The following is a 21,327-nucleotide window of genomic DNA, read 5'->3' as shown; positions in this document are numbered from 1 at the left end:
GTTCAAAGTCTTTCAGTTTATTATTTAGTTATTTGTTCCAAGGATCTAATACACGATAAACCCTCTGACGTAGACCGTTTCAACCGCACAAATATATAACACTTACAAACAACTAACTAAAAAAGTAATACTTATATGGCTTCACATTGGCTATTTATGGCTTTTTTTTTAAATGGTTAGTTATCTCTACTCAAGAATTCTGCTATAGTATACCAGGAGTTGTTAAGGAGAAAGCTCTTTAATCTACATTTGAAAAGAAATTTGTTGTTGTTGGGCAGTTTATTTCCATGGGTAGATTACCAAAAAGTTTAATAGCTGCGTGCCAAACCTAGATCCATTACAGGGTAGTACAGATCACTTTTCCGTCCATTGCTGTGCTGGCGACTATACCTGTTACTCTCAAACTCAGACGGACTGTTGTTAACAGATTTCATAAGTGATTAAATATGATTGTTGTTAATATTCTCAATTATTCAAAGAGTTATTTGCAAGATCGTCATGTGTCAACTCCACAAATAAATATAGTTACTTTCTTTTGTGGAATTAATATGGTTTGCCTAAGCGATGAGTTACCACAGAAAAGTATCCCATACGACATCAATGAATGATAATATACTTTATATGTTAACTTAATGTTCCAACTTGGGTCTAGACGCAAAACAATCATTAACTTCCGGTTCTACTCTTTGAATCAATCTCGTAGTTGCCCTTTGGCGTTGAAGACACACAATGATTACTTATGCAGTTGTGGCTTTTGGCTGGCAACGTTATATGAAGTTCAAAAGCTCTGAGATCTTGACATACAAGTGTAAGAAAACTTTACACAAATGTCCGTAAGCAAAATCACTCATACTGCACTGTAATTTAAATTTTATAATCTGTCTTGAATTTTCTATACGTTTATATTCATACACTTCTTTCATAGCACTGCAATATTCACAAGGTACTATTGCATAATATGAGTCCAAAAACATGCGTTATAGTTATTTTAGCACTTACATATTAAATGTAAGCAAAGATTTCTTACATTTTATAATTAACTAACGGTTTGCAAATTACAATGATCATATAAATGGTGTCAGAATAGCAGTAGGAATATTTAATTATCTTTCATTTACTTTCATCTTACTAACATTTTACTGTATACCATGTAAGACAGAGATGAATTTCTTGTAAATTAGACGATTATATATTTCAAAAAAATCTGTAACAACGAACACTAGCATTATTTACACCACAAATGACGTAGTGACCTTATTCAACAATACTCAAGACTCAACTCGACAATTATTACTGGCAATTCGGAATTTCACAGTTGGCACATCAAGGTACTTCGAAGCCTTCTTTCACTGCGAGTTGCTGATTTCAGTCTGAGGAAAAAAATTAATTACAAAATTTTTTTGAGGAATAACAGAAATTCAATTCAAAGTTCCCTAATACTGACTTATAATCTCAAGGTTATGGAATTGTATGTTATTTTACTTTCCGAAAGGCACCATTTTATTGGATTACCAAATTTTTAAAATTTGTGAAACGGTGTATCATTGACTGAACTTTTTTATTTGCTGTTGCAGGTTCGTGAAGCATTTGGAGAAGACAATGAGTTCCATCGTAATGACACAATTCAGCTTCAGCGTCCTCGTCACGTGTGTGTCATTGTTCCAAGCAACATATGTAAGATCTTCATTTTAAAATGTTGCAAACACAATTTAATGTTGTTGTGTGGATGTATATGTCAGTATGCCTATACAGGGACTGTTTATCAATTCAGACATGAATGTTTTGTGTTCGTCAAACCAGATGAAATAGTAATTGATGATTGACATTTTTCTAAGAAAGAGCAAGGTTAACGTATGTCCTTCTGCACTTCTCATTTCACTATCATAACAGTTGTAAATTGAAGCATAATAAATTTATATTTGAATTTCATTTGCGTTGATTTGTTCACATGTAACCAGTTTTGACATTTTATGAAGAAGCAGGTATGGCCTTCGATAGAAAAACGGACGGTAGAGACACTTGCTGGGCTACACTGCGATCTGACCAGGCCTCTCCTAAAGTCTCCACAAGGTTTTACAGGCACTGGGAACTGTTTCCTCCACCGTAAGCGCGTTGGGCGAAGTGATGCTGTCATAGTCTATAGTGCTATCACTTTAGAGGAGGTCAAGAAAGTTTTTGCAGTAAATGTCATATTATAAACAAACGGAATGGATTCGGCAAACATTTTGTGCAAAGTTTCCTAGCTACAAGAAAAAACCACCTTTTCAGTAAAATTGTGTTCACGATCTGTTTAGTGGAGGTAGGTGAATGGCTCCAGAAAGCCGTAATTCGGCAGTAATGTGTTTTGCATATGCAGTAAGTGGTCTAGGTGCACATTTAATAATAACTGTCACTTTGAGTAAGCTGTTCTGGAATAATCTCATTTCATTCATTTTTGTGTAAACCTGTCCAGAGTACCAACCATTAGTTTTAAAATCTGTGCTTGTTAGTTTCAACTTGCTTAGAATGGAATCGCCTGCAGGTCAGATTAAGGGAAGACACCAAAACAGTTCAAAGACATGCTGCTAGACTTGTCATTGGTGGGTTCGACCAACATTTAATTTTGGCGTAGATGCTTCTTGGACTCAAATATTGGCTCCAGAGGGAAGACCGTCTTTTCAGGAAGACTGTAGAGAAAAGTTAGAGAACCGGCATTTGCGGCTGACTACAGGGCGATTCCACTGGTGTCAAAGTACATTTCGTCTAAGTACCGCGAAATAATGTAAGGCATAATAAGATTCGTATGGAGGTGCAGAGACACCCATTTTTCCGACGCATCACATACGAGTGGAACAGGAGAGGGAATGACTGGTAACGTTATGAGGTACTCTCCACTATGCACCGTATGGTGGCTTGTGGAGTACGTATGTGTATGTGTATGTGTAGATGTAGATGATGTACAGGAACTGACAGGCATCGGAGAACAGGTGTTGTTTGCAGGGAACGTGAACACGGAAACTGATCTGGGTTTTAACCTCGTGAATGTCAGTAAGTAGAGGTTGTGGCACATTGTCGAGGGAGATCCTTCCCTGATGGTAATCGACCGTGAAGAGTCTACGGTCGAGGACTAAAGCCACTGTTTACTTTGAGCTGCACCCAGATAACGGCCCAGTTGGGTTGTAATGTGCCAGTGCCGAAGAACCAGACATGATGATGGTGAAATAAAAGAGAGGCGGGCTCTGCAACCGAATGCAGGAGGCTATTAACAGAAGGCTTTCTATACTATTTCTCACAATGGACTTCCAACAAAACTGCATGCCTGTGGAGGATGGTCTCAGTTGTACGACTAGATTTGTAATTTCCTGTCTGGACGGTCACAGTTCGTAGTTACTGACAGAAAGTCATCGAGTGAAAAGGGAGAGATACCTGGCGTTCCCCAAGGAAGTGTTACAGACCCTCTGCTGTTCCGAAACTGTATAAACGAGCTCTCAGCGGTAGTCTCAGATTGTTTGCAGGTGATACAGTTCTTTACGGTCTAACTGATAGGAGCTTGTTTCAGTCTCCTCTCACGTAATTTTTACCTGCAATACTTGACACACTTTCAATTAATCCAGTAGATTCTTTATCTGATATTTGTTTTATATATTTCATAGCTGGTAGGAGGATTGCATAAGGTACCATCTCACAACTGATTTTTATTTTTGTGTTGCTTACTGTGCTGCTGGTCCAGGCGGAGGTTCGAGTCCTCCCTCGGGCATGGGTTTGTGTGTTTGTCCTTAGGATAATTTAGATTAAGTAGTGTGGAAGGGACTGATGACCTTAGTAGTTAAGTCCCATAAGATTTCACACACATTTGAACATTTTTGTTGTTGCTTATGAGCAGCTTGTCTTATACATCTTTTCATAAACCTCATAATGAGTTCGCTCTGCAAAAGGAGGATTATCAGGATGTGCACATGAAACAGTAATTATCAAGGCAGTTGTTCTCATTAATCCATCTAAAATATTGTTACATTTTCGTTGAGTCTTGTTTTCAAATCTCGCTTGTCGTCTGACGGGGTGGGGGCGGCAGAGTTCTTTCTTTCCTTAAAAGTATGCCATGGATGCTTCCACTGAGCGCTGACCAGTAACTCGTCCAGCATACTGGTAGATTCGAAGACAACGAGATCCCACGCCTTTAGCATCCACCCGATGGAGATAGCACAGGCCGCCTCACAGGCCAGTTTTGAAATGTCGCACCGGGAAACGGCGTCTTACGGAGGATTTCTCCTGCGTTGGTGTGGTGCATAGTAAGTCGTCTTACCAGTAGACGTTACATGGCTTCATTATTGGATAGGACCCGTTATTCATTTAGTTTTTCAGTGTTAATGATCACTGTGGTTATTAAATTAAACAACAAGAGGATTTAATGCCTTTTAGTATCGTGTGAAATGGTTAACTATTCAAGTCTGTTGCTTCCTGTTTTTGGATAATGAGTAAAATCCAGAGTTCTCATCCCATTAGTCAATTAATTCCTAGTTCAGAGAATAAAAAGAATACCTGGATGTAGTATATCCTGGTTTGTGTATACCGATTTTTATCAACATTAATTTGACTTTGTCAGGCTTCACTTGGAAGTTATGGTCCACCTACGTTTGGATCGAATATTTTTTGGGGAAAGTTCGGCGTTGTGGTCCGGAAGGGTCATTCGATCCCGACCAGCCACCCCGTGCCTAAGAATGGCATTATCGGAATGGAAGGGCACGTGCAAACCGCACACCACTCTCCCGGCCGTAGTCGGGTTTCTTCGCCTTTGACCTGCTAGTAATCCGTCGAGCAGCTCCTAAATTGGCCTCACGAGGCTGAGTAAACAGCACACCAGTCCTCTCACCAATCAAAACTCTCTTGCAGTGCCGGGAATCGAACGATGGTTCTCCGTTACGGAGATGGACCAACATCTTAAACCTAATCTACACTCCTGGAAATGGAAAAAAGAACACATTGACACCGGTGTGTCAGACCCACCATACTTGCTCCGGACACTGCGAGAGGGCTGTACAAGCAATGATCACACGCACGGCACAGCGGACACACCAGAAAACGCGGTGTTGGCCGTCGAATGGCGCTAGCTGCGCAGCATTTGTGCACCGCCGCCGTCAGTGTCAGCCATTTTGCCGTGGCATACGGAGCTCCATCGCAGTCTTTAACACTGGTAGCATGCCGCGACAGCGTGGACGTGAACCGTATGTGCAGTTGACGGACTTTGAGCGAGGGCGTATAGTGGACATGCGGGAGGCCGGGTGAACGTACCGCCGAATTGCTCAACACGTGGGGCGTGAGGTCTCCACAGTACATCGATGTTGTCGCCAGTGGTCGGCGGAAGGTACACGTGCCCGTCGACCTGGGACCGGACCGTAGCGACGCACGGATGCACGCCAAGACCGTAGGATCCCACGCAGTGCCGTAGGGGACCGCACCGCCACTTCCTGGGGTATCGGCGATGACCATTCGCAACCGTCTCCATGAAGCTGGGCTACGGTCCCGCACGCCGTTAGGCCATCTTCCGCTCACGCCCCAACATCGTGCAGCCCGCCTCCAGTGGTGTCGCGACAGGCGTGAATGGAGGGACGAATGGAGACGTGTCGTCTTCAGCGATGAGAGTCGCTTCTGCCTTGGTGCCAATGATGGTCGTATGCGTATTTGGCACCGTGCAGGTGAGCGCCACAATCAGGACTGCATACGACCAAGGCACACAGGACCAACACCCGGCATCATGGTGCGGGGAGCGATCTCCTACGCTGGCCGTACACCTCTGGTGATCGTCGAGGGGACACTGAATAGTGCACGGTACATCCAAACCGTCATCGAATCCATCGTTCTACCATTCCTAGACCGGCAAGAGAACTTGCTCTTCCAACAGGACAATGCACGTCCGCATGTATACCGTGCCACCCAACGTGCTCTAGAAGGTGTAAGTCAACTACCCTGGCCCGCAAGATCTCCGGATCTGTGCCCCATTGAGCATATTGTGATTGGATGAAGCGTCGTCTCACGCGGTCCGCACATCCAGCACGAACGCTGGTCCAGCTGAGGCGCCAGGTGGAAATGGCATGGCAAGCCGTTCCACAGGACTACATCCAGCATCTCTACGATCGTCTCCATGGGAGAATAGCAGCCTGCATTGCTGCGAAAGGTGGATATACACTGTAGTAGTGTCGACATTGTGCATGCTCTGTTGCCTGTGTCTATGTGCCTGTGGTTCTGTCAGTGTGATCATGTGATGTATCTGACCCAAGGAATGTGTCAATAAAGTTTCCACTTCCTGGGACAATGAATTCACGATGTTCTTATTTCAATTTCCAGGAGTGTATTTCCTGCCGGATGAATAGTTGCAAGCCAAGAAAAGTGTGGAGCAGTTGGATTTTGTTGTAATTATTAGAACTTTTACCAAAGAGGTGATTTGGCTTCTAGTTTTCTTCTGAGCCAGCTGTAATAACACTGTTTGCTGGCGTGCCAACCCTATGTACCCTCCTCATGTAGCTTCCTATTAGCTAGTGCAAACACTTAGATGTTGACAGTGTCAAAGGTTATTACATTCCCTAGAGCATCCGTGTCCAATCGTCTTTGTATATTGATTTCTCGCTAATGAAACGCAGCTAAGAATGAGAAGAAGTTAAACCTTCCCTCCTCCCCCCCCCCCCCCCCCATCTTCCAGAAAGGTTTCTGTAACATGGTATACCGTTCACTTCCGTTTCCTCCCTGTATTCTTTGCAATCACTGACAGAAAGACCATTGCTTGCAAAATGAATCTCAAGATTTTGATGAAGCCCATTCCCTGCACGGTCGTGCTGAAGCTTCAATTTAGATTTCGCCGAGGTTTTCGAAAAAATTATTACTTCAGACATAAGTAAATTCTTTTAACGACTTCACACAACATTGATCACGGTGGAATTGGCATATAGAGAGGGTCATCTGCTCTTAACAGGAAGCACAGTAGCTTCGCAAAATCCATGGCATGTGGCAAAGGGTGCATTCCGAAAAATGACAAGCCACATTTATAAGATAATCAGGGTGAGTAATGGTAGGGATGTCTGTGGAACAAAAACTGATAGCTTTTATAGTACAGGCACTAGAAGATCAAAACCAATTGCAAACGATTTAGGCAAGATATCTGTATGTTGCAAAAAGTGGCAGTTGACTGTAAATAATGGACAGTGTGAGGTCATCTACATGTTTACTAAAGCCGTTAAATTTCAGATACAGGGTACATCACAAAAATCTAAATGCTACCTATTGAACTAAGTACCTAGGGATAACAATTAAGTACCAATTAAAAACGATGGGCGGCATCGAGAAATTTCAAAGAAGGGCAGATAGTTCCGTTTATCGTGATGCACGAACAGAGTGTTACTGACCTAATATGCGAGCTGGTGTGGCAATCATTAAAACAAAGGGGTTTTTAATTTCGGTCCGGTCTTGCCACGAAATTTCAACCGACAACCTCCTTCTCTGAATTCGAAAATATTTTGTTGACGCCCAGCTAAAAAGGGTGAAATGAACATCGTAACAAAATAAGTGATTTAAGATTTGGTTTTTCTCGCGCGTTATCGGGAGTGGAGTGCTAGTGAAAAAGTCTGAATGATTCGCTGAACACTTTGCCAGACACGTAAGTGTGAATTGCAGGGTAGTCATGTGTATGTAGATAGTAATAAGTCAGAAATATCTAAACTACATTTCCAGGAATAGATGTGGTCATTAATAGATGCAGGCCAGGAATAGATGCAGATTTAAGTCTTTGAAGTTGAAAAAATTTCAGACAGGCACCATTTAAGATCAAGCATGAGATGAAAAAGCACAGATAATTAAAATTGGAAAGTAAATATTAATAAATGGTTGACTCAGAATAAGGGAAATATAGCAGAAGACGAAGGGAGCTCTCAGGAATGAACAGTGAAAGAAGCAGGAAAATAACTAACGGAGAAGACGCAGCTAAGCAGAAATATTTGGATAACATAAGAGGCATTAAATTTAATTTAAGAAAGAAGAAAATACATAAACACTGAATACGAGGCACATAAAAGATCTCTAAAAGACCAGACTTTCAGGAAATGCAGAAAAGCAAAACAGAAATGGCTACACGATGAATATAGAGTTAATGAAACTAGCATGACATGTAAGTACATTAAAGAAATACTTGTGGAAAACAAGGGTAGCTGTATGAACATCAAACGCTTAGATGACAGTGCAATATAAGCGCAGAAGGAAAAGTTGAAAGGTGGAGGAACTACGTACATGAACTGTATAAAGGAAAGAAATTTAATGGCAATATTATGAAAGAGAAGAAGAACTGAATAAAAATTAAGTGGAAGAGCGATACTGAGAGACGAATTTGACGGGATACTGACAGGCCTAAGGAAAAACGAGGCACCTTGTGCAAATAACGTCTCATCATAGCAATCAAGATCATTAGGGGAAATAATCAAATGAAACTGCTTCATCTATTACGCAGGATTTATGAGACTGCCGGAACACCATCTAACTTCAAGAAAAATGTAATAATATATGCTTCAAACATGGTAGATGTGAATATTGCTGAACAATTAGCATAGTAAGTCATGGACACGCATTCTCTACAGTAGAATGGAACAACTGGTAGAAACCGATATGGAGCAACATCAGTGGAGGTTGTGGAGAAATGTAGGAAGACACGAGGTAATGCTTCCCATATCAATTATTTTAAAAGGTAGACCGAAAAATGCCAAACAACATTTATAAGATTATAAATTTAGAAATCTCATCTGACATTTCTGACTTTGAACTCAGGTGCCACCCTGCTGTCAAAGGGCACGAAAGGGACACAGCAGTAGAAAACTGAATTAAAGGGGTTGTGAACCATCCTCCATGTTATTCAGTCTGCAAACACAGGAAGCAGTAAAGCAAATGGAGGCAAACACTTGAAAATGATACAGTGAGAAAAATTAAACAGTTTAAGATTTTCCGTTTACAATGCAATTCTGACAGACTTGGGAAATCAGTTGAAGGGAATTGATATTACCTTGAAAAGTATACATAATGTGCACGTCAACAGTAAGAAAAACAAGGGTGATGGAATGTAGTCGAACTAAACAAAGTTATTAAATCAGGGAACAAGACGCTAAAAGTAATAGACGGGTTTCACTATTCGTGCAGACAAATTAAAACTACGTCAAAATTTTTTAAATAAAAGAAAAAGGAAAAAAAAATTGAAATTCATGTTGGGAATAACAATAACAATGATATCAAAAGGCGTTATTTCCTAATATCGACTGTTAAAATCTAATTCATGAAAGCATTTGTCTGGGACGATGTAACGTTATATAATACTGCACCGAGTTTTGGAGAAATGTACTTTATGGCTCAATTTGACTAAAATGAGAGATTCATTGATAGGACCCATCCTGCAACAACAGGCGCTGAATTGTGCGTTTGTGAGCCTTACCGTGAGGGATAAGAATTGTAGGGAGGGACTAATGCTTCTTTACACACAATAGGTTACAAAGCATTTTGGGTGCAGTAGTTATTCAAAAATGAAGAGATTTCAACAAGATAAACTATCACAGAGATGAATCAAACTAATCTTCGGCCTGAGTACCACAACAACATCCTTAATGGCACTGATCGTCAATGGAATTAGTAATTTCCATTTCACTGGGAACGTTGCGGGTTACTGATTTGAAGGAAGAATGTTACCTTAGTTAAATCATGTCTTTTTCATACATAGTGGGATTCGTCTGTTTTCAAGTAAGTTGAAAATCTTTCATCCCTTTACTCGCTTAAATGATACTGCACAGTCTCTATTCAAATTGTTTCTCTCTTAATATGTCAACTCTTTTATACTACCTGTTTAACTCTTCCTTTCCTAGAACAACGTAGGGGTATTATGATTGTTTCTGCTATCTTCTCAGGTCATCACGTCACTATCTTTGTGTGTTTCTTACAAACAGATCTTAATGGACGATTTTGTTACCAGACTTTCCAAACATATCTCTGGCGTTTGAGTTCTCTAGTGCCTTTCCATCAAATCCCACAGAGTTTCGTTATCAGCAAATTTTCATGAATATTTCTGGAAGATTAAAACTGTGTGCCGGACCAAGACTCGAACTCGGGAACTTTGCCTTTCACCGGCAAGCGCTCTACTAACTGAGAACTCAAGCACAACTCACGACCCGTCCTCACAGCTTCACTTCCGCCAGTACCTCGTCTCCTTCCTTCCAAAGTTGATTTCATTTTCGATTCCTCGATCTCTTAGTTTTTCCATTTGTTCCAGACAGCTCATTATTTCTTCGTTTTATCTTATAACTGCTGTCGTTCTTATTTCATGTCCACTTTGAGTAATTTTCTATTTTGAAATCCGTCTTTTTTGTCCCACTTGATCCATTTTTCTTAAGTCGTACGACATGATTGGTCGGGAGACCTCCAAGGACAGGTCCAGCCGCGTAATTGGAAAGGTTTCTCGTGCCCTCCGCACCCACTGTCACTTCTCCGTTGGGAAATATGAGAGCTGCGTGGGTAAGGCTATGTGTCAAGTGTAGATGACTGGAATGGTGTGTGTATAGTGTAGTGTCATGTTCGTGTTGAACGTTGATCAAAGGAGCGAGTTGATGAAACCTGTTGCTGGTGAACATCCCACTCCTCTCGAATGCTGCCCTTTATGTTTTACCTTTATATCCAACTTTATCATTGAAAATGGTTTCGGATTTTAAATCCATGTTTTTCCGCCCATAAAAACCATCAAATTTTTGTGTGTGCTTGTCCCAACTCTCTTGTTGGTGATTCTGTGAGCTTACTTTCTGAATTAGCTGGTAGTTCTTAATATTCTCGATATCTTGTAGTACTTACATTTTCATTATTTGTTTGTGAGGGTGGTTATTTATTTCCATGGCTTCCTGTATTTTGTGATTACATATTTTCCTTTTCTTTGGTTCTGTTTTCTAAGATTTCCAAGAGCGTCTGCTGCTGCTTTTATCAAAATATCATTTATATCTCCTCCTTTAATTCTCCACACCTATACAGGGAGGAATAAAATTATGACGCAAATCGTCAATAAAATTCTTCTGGCCGCGGAAGCCTATGTTCACATGAAGTAAATCGTTTGTGATACAAATCTCTTATGGAGTTCTTCAAGGTCTTTACTGAGTAATGGTAGATTTGCGTTTTCACTGACATTTATATCACCGACCTCGCGGTTGCACAGGTCACCGTGTGTTACGCTACACAGTACGCGGAACTATAAATCATTCTCCTATTACTTGGGAAATAACCAGCATTAATTGACTATTACCTTATTATCCGTGCAAATGCATGTACGTATTTATCTGTCAGTAACACCACGTTCAAACTCACTAATATCTTGATAACCTGCTATTGTATCAGCAGTAACCGATCTAACAACTGCGTCGACCACAGGACCGTATGCTGCCAGTTTACATATCTCTGTTGAATACGCTTGCCTAAACCAGTTACTTTGGCACTTCAGTGTATTTTCACTCATAATTTTTAAGAAATGCTACATTATACCTATGCAAAATGGGTTTCATGTCCGATAAAACGCTTCCAAAGTTTTCACAGTCATGTACACGACGGTCTTCAGAACATTCGTACACGCGGTACTTTCAAATAAAAAAAATCCAGGCGTATGTAGCATTTGTACGGAATTAAAAATTAGACTGACATCTACATGAAAGGAAAGGACGGATAGAATATAAGGGATTAACGTCCCGTCGACGTTGGAGCAAAACTTAGAATTTTAGCAGGTCGACAAGGAAATTAGCTCTGCAATTTCGAGGGAAGTTATTGAACTCACGGAAAACCTAAACCTGGATGACTAAAGGAAATTTGACCCGCTGTCATCTCAAATATGTGCTCAGTATCTTATCAATGTACTATCCAATTCAGTATCGTCGATCTAAAGCAAGATAGTTGGATGTTACTTTTTTCTGAAGAGAAACTACCGAAGTAATTTTAGTACTGCGGATTATCGTGGAGTGACTTTCACGAGTTTTGTTGCTCTTAGGATAACAGAAATATCTTTACACTAAAAACTGGAAACTGACATTTAAGCTTGTGAGTGGAACAGGTAGGTTGGCGATTGATTCGGACACATATTAGTGGAAGTGAAAGAAGGTAAACAAGCTGTTCGCCCATGGCGTATCCTGTTCCACGTATTCCAGATGGTATCCTAAAAGAAATATTCAGAAGCAAAACATTACATTGGCTCGCGATACTGTTTTAGTCTTGGATTCAGAATACAAGCAGTATGCAGAAGGCACTGAAGATAAACTCTTCTAAAACTAAACTATTGTTATTAGATGATCAGCACTTTGCCACAAACATTAGAACTCGGATGATTGAAAATTGAACAGATGAGCCAATTTAATCGTTTATCGAGCAATATACTTAAAGACGACAAATTCACTGAGCTGCCTATGTCTCTTAATTGTGAAATATGTTAGCACAGAATCGAACGAGGAATTTGCTGAAGCTTTCCCATGTGTTGCACTGTTTTGCAGAAAAACGAACTGGACAAAAGATCAAGATGATAGAGGACTATTTAAATACAGGAGGATCACCATAACGACCTGGATATTGAGAAAGAAACTAATAAGGAAGTCGTAAAATATAAATGAGGAAAGGGAAATGGACAGTATGCAAAAAACAAAAGTGATGAAAATTGAAACATGTGGGACATATACAGAGTACTAATACACAGATGACATACTGTTTCTAAGGCAAACTGTTGGGTGAATGAGGCACAGGCAGAACACTATCAAGTGACAACCGGTGAAGAAGAGATCGGAGGAATTCTTGCTCTTAAGATGGCTTAGACGTTAGAAGAAGAGGATGCTGACATGCTATTTGTTATTAACTACGGTTTATTTTCACAACTCATTTTTGAACTAACGTTTTATTCTCGTACAAGTTTCTTACAGTTACATTTAGCTGTGTAACGTTAGAATCGGAATTCTCACCTAAAAATACAGATATGTGCTCATGTGGTGCGAAATTGTCCTTATAACTGGTCTTGTAGCGATTGAAGAATAGTTATTCTCTTGGAAGTGACAGACTCTTATTGTGGTCAAGGCAATCGAGACATCTGCGGCCATTGAGATTAAAGATTGATAAACTGATTCAGATCTAGTCTCTATCATATAGAGAGATAGTCAGGCGCCTGCTGATCATTTGTCCTTTGCACCAGGTACGCTGCCGGATTCCTGTCCTTCGGGCAACGAATTAGATGTCTAGCTGTGGCCGAGCGCTTCTAGGCGCTTCAGTCGGGAACCGCGCTGCTGCTGCGGTCGCAGGCTCGAATCCTGCCTCAGGCATGGATGTGTGTGCTGTCCTTAGGTTAATTAGGTTTAAGTAGTTCTAAGTCTAGGGGACTGATGACCCAAGGTGTTAAGTCCCATAGTGTTTAGAACCATTTGAACCATTATATCATTATGAAAAGAGGACAGGAAAAAGCTGCTGTCAGTCAGAAGACTTTCGAAATTAATTTAGTTATATTTCGTAAGCAACAGTCTACACAAATCGAGGTAGCTCTGTTAGAAAAGTTACTATGGTCCTTACACAAGTATTGCCATAAATGTCGAGCTTCATTCCTGTTATAGAACCAGATTATGTACAGGACAAAAACATATAAAGTTCAATGAAGCAGTAATCGAGAACTAATACACAGTGATATATATATATATATATATATATATATATATATATATATATATATATATATATATATATGAGAGACTGATTACAAAAATTCTACGTCGAACATTGTAAAATCGATCCATGGAAGTTGAGTGCGAAGGCTGAAACAACCTGCCCGGTTAGCCGTGCTTTCTGGGCGGGAAGGTGTGCCGGTCCCCGGCACGAATCCGCCCGGCGGATTAGTGTCGAGGTCCGGTGTGCCGGCCAGTCTGTGGATGGTTTTTAAGGCTATTTTCCATCTGCCTCGGCGAATGGGGACCGGTTCCCTTCATTCCGCTCAGTTACACTATGTCGGCGATTGCTGGGCAAACACTGTCTCTACATACACGTACACCATACTTACTCTACCACGGCAACATTGGGGTAACACTCGTACTGTGTGCTACGTTTCCTGGAATGGGGAGGGGGGGGGGAAGGGGGGGGGGAGGGTCCAATGCCGGCCGAACCGCACAATAACCCTGGATTCGGTGTGGGTGGAGGGTTGAGTGGACAGGTGTAGCCTGTCATGGGGTTGTGTACCACTGAGGCTACAGTCGGTTCTAGGTCCCCAGTTTAATAGAATACATTACAAGCTGAAACAAGTGCGGCGCATTGTAACTTACATTACTGCTGATGGACTCAAGGTAACGGACATGTGGGTGGAATCTCAGGTAACGGAGCGTGAGTAACCAACGTGATTACTGGTACCTTGCGCTCATGGTACTCCATGTTACAAAGGGTGTCTGCTCCCAAAGTGATGAGTAGTTTGACTTGACGGCTACAACGTCCACACTGCAACTACTCACGAACCGAAAAGTCTAGCGACTACAAACAATTGCGTCCCACTGAGGATGTGAGACATTTATTAACATAGGTAGCTCCTCAACGTAGGCGAAAAGACACCAGTAGCCAAATGGAGGGACGGCTCAGTTGTTTGAAAGTTACGTTACTGGGTATGTCTGGGCTCTAACTCTCCGAAGCCCGCTTGCCCTTCTGTTATAGAAGTGGGAGCCAAATAAAAACAATACTGATGGAAAAGAAGTTACTTCAGTGTTTATTATTTCAAAAGTAGTCGCCACAACTATTGACAAATTTATCCCACTTAGACGCAAGACTATCGATGCCTTCATTGAAAAATGTTTGCTATTGCTGGAGGAACCATGATTGCACCCAGGCGTGTTCCTCTTCCTCCTAAGCTAATCGACGTCCTTGAATGGTGTTCTGGCTCCAAAACAATGGAAACCGCATGGAGAGAGATCGGGTCTCTATGGAGAATGTGTAAGGGCTTTCCAGCAAACTTTCTTCAGCGTACTCGCAACGACCTTTGCAGCATGTGGGCGGGCATTATCCTGCAACGGAATGACGCCATCCATCAACATTGCTGGGCGTTTGTATTTGATGGCGCGGTTCAATCAAAGTGTACACGTGGACATTCAGAATTAGCTATTTAGAAAACGTTTACAGATCTTAGATGTGTACCTCTTTCACAGTCGATACTATGATTCAGAAATTCCCTCTTTTACCTTGTAACCTTTATAATTGTGGCTCCTTCATTTGTTTGTTACAGAGCACGGAACTCGGCTCAGTGCTAAAGTGCATCTGTTTCCTTCCTGTACCTGCTGGCCAGATCTACTTATACTGTTGGTCGGCACACAACGTTACCCAACAGGTGGGTACATATTAGGATCAGGAAATGGGAACCTGTAACCCTCAACAGCAAACGTTCAAATGAGTAACCGCCGTTCTTTGCCGGTATAACGCCCGTTTCATTGACCCATATACAAAGTGATCCGCTTTTGGAACTTGTGGAACTTGGTGTTTCCAAATTTCGGAATTTTTAAGTAGATTACTGGGATTTTACAGAACTGATAGTTAAATCAACCAGTGGGTAACATCATATCTACTTCATAGCAGAAAGTCATTCCTAGAAATTCAGTCAATCTAATGAGGGAAGAATCTTTTGACTCAGGAAAGAAAAACCAAATATGGCGTTCCCCAAGGCTCAATCTTAGGTCCACGATTATTCATGTTTATGTAACCGATTAACTAATCCACAAACAGAATTAGTTCATTTTGCAGGTGACACTAGTATTGTAATCAAAGCATACGTACAACATACTTACAGCAATAGAAGAAGTGGTAAACAATGTTCTTAAAAATATCTTTGACTGATTTTCTAGCAATGATCTCACTCTCCGTTTCAAAAACCCAAAACACATTCACTTTTTTGAATATAATAAGAGAGACCGACGGGACCTGCAAAATGGCAAAGCAAGACCGATTTGGGGACGTACGCAAGGTGTAACGATACAGCTTAAATCACTTAATAAAGGCAAGGCCTCCAGTCCAGATTGTATACCAGTCAGGTTCCTCTCAGAGTAGTCTGATACAATAACTCCATATTTAGCAATTATATACAACCACTCGCTAACAGAAAGATCCTTACCTATAGACTGGAAAATTGCTCAAGTCACACCAACACCAAAAAAGGGAAGTAGGAATAATCCACTGAATTAGAGGCCTATAGCACTAACGTAGATTTGCAGTAGGATTTTGGAACATACACTGTACTCGCACATTATGACGTACCTTGAAGAAAACGATTTATTGACACATAGTCTGCACGGATTAAGAAAATGTCATTCTAGTGAAACACAACTAGCTCTTTATACACATGAAGTAATGAGTGCTACCGAAAGGCGATGTCAAATTGATTCAATATTTTTATATTTCAAGGAGGCTCTCGACACCGTTCCTCACAAGCGTCTTCTAACCAAACTACGTGCCTACGGAGTACCGCCTCAGTTGTGCGACTGGATTCGTGATTTCCTGCCGGAAATCGTAGTAATAGACGAAAAGTCATCGAGTAAAACAGAAGTAATATCCGGCGCTCCCCAAGGAAGTGTTGTAGGCTCTCTATTGTTCCTGATATATATTAACGACATAGGAGACAATCTGAGTAGCCGTCTCAGATTGTTTGTAGATGATGCTGTCATTTAGGGTCATTTAGGGTCTTGTAAAGTCATCAGATGCTCAAAACGACTTGAAAAATGATTTAGATGAGATATCTGTATGGTGCGAAAAGTGGCAATTGACCCTGAATAAAGAAAAGTGTGACGTTATTCGCATGAGTAATAAAAGAAATCAGCTACATTTCGATTACGCGATAAGTCACACAAATCTGAAGAATGTAAATTCAGCTAAATACTTAGGGATTACAATTACAAATACCACACTTGTATCCCTATTCTGGAATATTGCTGTGCGGTGTGGGGTCCGCATCAGGTGGGGCTGACGGATGAAATCGAAAAAGTACAAAGAATGGCAGCTCGTTTTGTATTATCGTGGAATAGGAGAGAATGTCATAGACATTATGCGTGAATTGGAGCGGTAATCATTACAACAAATGCGTTTTTTCGATGCGACGGGATCTTCTCATGAAATTTAGATCACCAGTTTTCTCCTCCGATTGCGAAAACATTCTGTTGGCATCCACCTACATGATGAGAAATGATCATCACGATAAAATAAGAGAAATCAGTGCTCGCACAGAAAAACTTAAATGCTCGATTTTCCCGAGTGCCGCTCGAGTGTAACGGTAGAGAGACAGCTTGAAGGTGGTTCACTGAACCCGCTGCCAGGGAATTTATTGTAAATACCAGAGTAATCACGTAGATGTAAATGTAGGTGTAGGTGAAAGAGCATGCATGATTAGGGTAAATGTAGGTACCACCCACTGCATGAACATTAAGGGCTTAGATGACAAGCTAGTACTAAAATGAGAAGGAACTGCTGAAAGGATGAAGAAGTACACAGTGGGTCTATAAAAGCGAAACAAATTCGAGGAGAATACTGTAGAAACTGTATGACGAATCTGACAGATCTGGAAGACCTATGTGGAAATAAGTACCTTGGAGTGTACGACATTTTCTAGGTATTATTGACGTGCTTGGGAGGGACAGCAATGAAAAAATTATTCCACCTGGTGCAGTTATTCCTGGTATGCAAGATAATATGTCTGAGAATAGCGAAATAACCTCATGTCTCGAGAAAAATGCAATGATTCGAAATCTAAAAAATGGAGGTGTGACAGTCCTGAATATTACCGAACTATCAGTTTATTAACCCATTGTTGCAAGATATTGACATGAAGTGTTTACAGAAGAATGGAAGAAATAATGTAAGCCAACTTCGGGGAAGTTTACTTAGGATTCCGAAGAAATCTAGGAACACGCCAGATGATGCTGATCCTATGACTTATCTTAGAAGACAGATTGAATAAGGCAAACCTATATTTATAACGCTTGTAGATTTAATTAAAAATTCCTGGACTTTTTTGGACTTTTCAAATTTCTATGTGGTATCCCTCATAGCTTGGAAACTCAGAGACTACATAACATAAACTACATGAACTAAGCAAACATTCGCTCCATTTGTTTTATCACTTGTTTGGAAGAGCAGTACAAACAAGAAGAGCACAATAGCGTTTGGAATGTGGTGGTTTAGAAGATTGTTCAAGATTAGGCCAGTAAATCTGTAAGTAGGCTGCTTAGATTTTCTTATTGGTAACGCCACGTAGCGCTCCGTATGAAAATCACTGGCTGTGCTGTGTGCAGTCTGTGACTAGTTTGCATTGTTGCTGCCGTTGTAGTGTTGTGCAGTGGCTGTTCAGAGCGCGTAGTGTTGCGCAGTTGGAGGTGAGCCGCCAGCAGTAGTGGATGTGGGGAAGTGAGATGGCGGATTTTTGAGAATGGATAATCTGGAGGAGTGTCCATCAGAAACAGAACATCTGTAAGAATGGATGTCATGAACTGCTATATATATATATACTCCTGGAAATTGAAATAAGAACACCGTGAATTCATTGTCCCAGGAAGGGGAAACTTTATTGACACATTCCTGGGGTCAGATACATCACATGATCACACTGACAGAACCACAGGCACATACACACAGGCAACAGAGCATGCACAATGTCGGCACTAGTACAGTGTATATCCACCTTTCGCAGCAATGCAGGCTGCTATTCTCCCATGGAGACGATCGTAGAGATGCTGGATGTAGTCCTGTGGAACGGCTTGCCATGCCATTTCCACCTGGCGCCTCAGTTGGACCAGCGTTCGTGCTGGACGTGCAGACCGCGTGAGACGACGCTTCATCCAGTCCCAAACATGCTCAATGGGGGACAGATCCGGAGATCTTGCTGGCCAGGGTAGTTGACTTACACCTTCTAGAGCACGTTGGGTGGCACGGGATACATGCGGACGTGCATTGTCCTGTTGGAACAGCAAGTTCCCTTGCCGGTCTAGGAATGGTAGAACGATGGGTTCGATGACGGTTTGGATGTTCCGTGCACTATTCAGTGTCCCCTCGACGATCACCAGAGGTGTACGGCCAGTGTAGGAGATCGCTCCCCACACCATGATGCCGTATGTTGGCCCTGTGTGCCTCGGTCGTATGCAGTCCTGATGGTGGCGCTCACCTGCACGGCGCCAAACACGCATATGACCATCATTGGCACCAAGGCAGAAGCGACTCTCATCGCTGAAGACGACACGTCTCCATTCGTCCCTCCATTCACGCCTGTCGCGACACCACTGGAGGCGGGCTGCACGATGTTGAGGCGTGAGCGGAAGACGGCCTAACGGTGTGCGGGACCGTAGCCTAACTTCATGGAGACGGTTGCGAATGGCCCTCGCCGATACCCCAGGAGCAACAGTGTCCCTAATTTTCTGGGAAGTGGCGGTGCGGTCCCCTACGGCACTGCGTAGGATCCTACGGTCTTGGCGTGCATCCGTGCGTCGCTGCAGTCCGGTCCCAGGTCGACGGGCACGTGCACCTTCCGCCGACCACTGGCGACAACATCAATGTACTGTGGAGACCTCACGCCCCACGTGTTGAGCAATTCGGCGGTACGTCCACCCGGCCTCCCGCATGCCCACTATACGCCCTCGCTCAAAGTCCGTCAACTGCACATACGCTTCACGTCCATGATGTCGCGGCATGCTACCAGTGTTAAAGACTGCGATGGAGCTCCGTATGCCACGGCAAACTGGCTGACACTGACGGCGGCGGTGCACAAATGCTGCGCAGGTAGCGCCATTCGACGGAGAACACCGCGGTTCCTGGTGTGTCCGCTGTGCCGTGCGTGTGATCATTCCAGGAGTATATATATATATATATATATATATATATATATAATGACTATTAAGGTAAATACATTGTTTGTTCTCTATTAAAATCTTTCATTTGCTAACTGTGCCTATCAGTAGTTAGTGCCATCAGTAGTTTGAATCTTTTATTTAGCTGGCAGTAGTGGCGCTCGTTGTATTGCAGTAGTTCGAGTAACGAAGATTTTTGTGAGGTAAGTGATTTGTGAAAGGTAAAGGATAATGTTAGTCAGGGCCATTCTTTTGTAGGGATTATGGAAAGTCAGATTGCGTTGCGCTAAAAAAATATTGTGTGTCAGTTTAAGCACAGTCATGTATAATTGTTCTAAGGGGCCGTTTCATACATCGAATAACAAATGATGAGTACTGGATAAAACTGGAAGAAAGAAACTTATGACACGACTTGACTAAAAGTAGAGATAGGTTCATAGGACACTCCCTCAAGCATTAAGAAATAACCAGTTTCGTAATGAAGGGAAGTGCAGTGGGAAATAAATGGAGGGATCGTGGCTTGACTACAGCAAATAAGTTTATATATTCGTAACTTGGCGGTAGTTATGCAAAGATGTAAAAGCTGGGAGGAGACCTAGAATGGAGAGCTGCATCAAATTAGTCTTTGGACTTAACACCATAACGCCAACAACTATTGCAAAATATTCGTCGCTTGTGAAAAGCACAATAAACTCAGAAAAGTTTCAAATGCTAAAAGTCGTAAATTTTTTGAGAATGGTACGGCTGTAGGAGATTATGCACACAAATTGGATTGTAATATCTCTTGGTATAAGTAATAAAGGCAATAGTATATTATAAACTAAAACAACGTCGAATGTAAGAAAGTCCCCCTCCAGGGCTAAAACAGCGAACTAGCACCCTTAAATCTCAGTTGGAGGGCTCGGACTTCCTTTTCTAATAGAGAAAGTTTGTCCATGAGGGCAGAGTCCATCACGCAAAAGTTCGTGCACGTTTTTCGTCTTGTACATGAGCCACATCTCCATATGATGTGTGGTAACACAAGGGCATACTGTTGGATGAGTGCGACTCCTACATGTCTATGGTGGTCAGCTCGTTCCCTACGCTTAAGTCCAACCAGGCATACAGGAAACACTCACAACTGAATTGTTTCAAACATAAAACCACCATAATTGACCATAATTTATCGAAGGTTGGTGGTCGAGCGTTAGCTGTATGCGTTCCCGCAAATCATTCTAGCAGAAGGAAAACAGGAAGGAAAATTACATTATAACATCCCATTGCAATGTGGTCATAAGAGTACATGCTCGACTTATGGAAGGATGTGGAAGAAAATTGGATGCGTCATTTGGCATGAAATAACACCCCACTTTACATTAACACTGGAACCATTTACGCGACATTTTTGTTCCATAGCAAAATTGTAACTATTCTTCCCCTTTTTATGGTTTTAGGAGATGTAGGGAGGCACATGAACTTTAATGTTTTTAGTCTACTTCATTTTCAA

At 41.7% G+C, this 21,327-nt stretch overlaps 1 protein-coding gene across 1 annotated transcript in view; it reads left to right on the top strand.

Moving 5' to 3' along the window:
- Positions 1 to 21,327, top strand: part of LOC126284965 (odorant receptor Or2-like) — a 71,942-nt gene that overhangs the window by 25,597 nt on the left and 25,018 nt on the right. The window contains exons 2-3 of the mRNA XM_049984237.1: positions 1,575 to 1,674; positions 15,248 to 15,349. Coding sequence (XP_049840194.1) covers positions 1,575 to 1,674; positions 15,248 to 15,349 — 202 coding nt within the window. The remainder of the gene's footprint in view (positions 1 to 1,574; positions 1,675 to 15,247; positions 15,350 to 21,327) is intronic.

This window comes from Schistocerca gregaria, chromosome 8, assembly GCF_023897955.1.
Source record: "Schistocerca gregaria isolate iqSchGreg1 chromosome 8, iqSchGreg1.2, whole genome shotgun sequence".
NCBI classification, from domain to species: domain Eukaryota; kingdom Metazoa; phylum Arthropoda; class Insecta; order Orthoptera; family Acrididae; genus Schistocerca; species Schistocerca gregaria.
The sequence above is the reverse complement of the archived record's forward strand: the minus strand, read 5'-3'. Positions and strand labels throughout refer to the sequence as shown.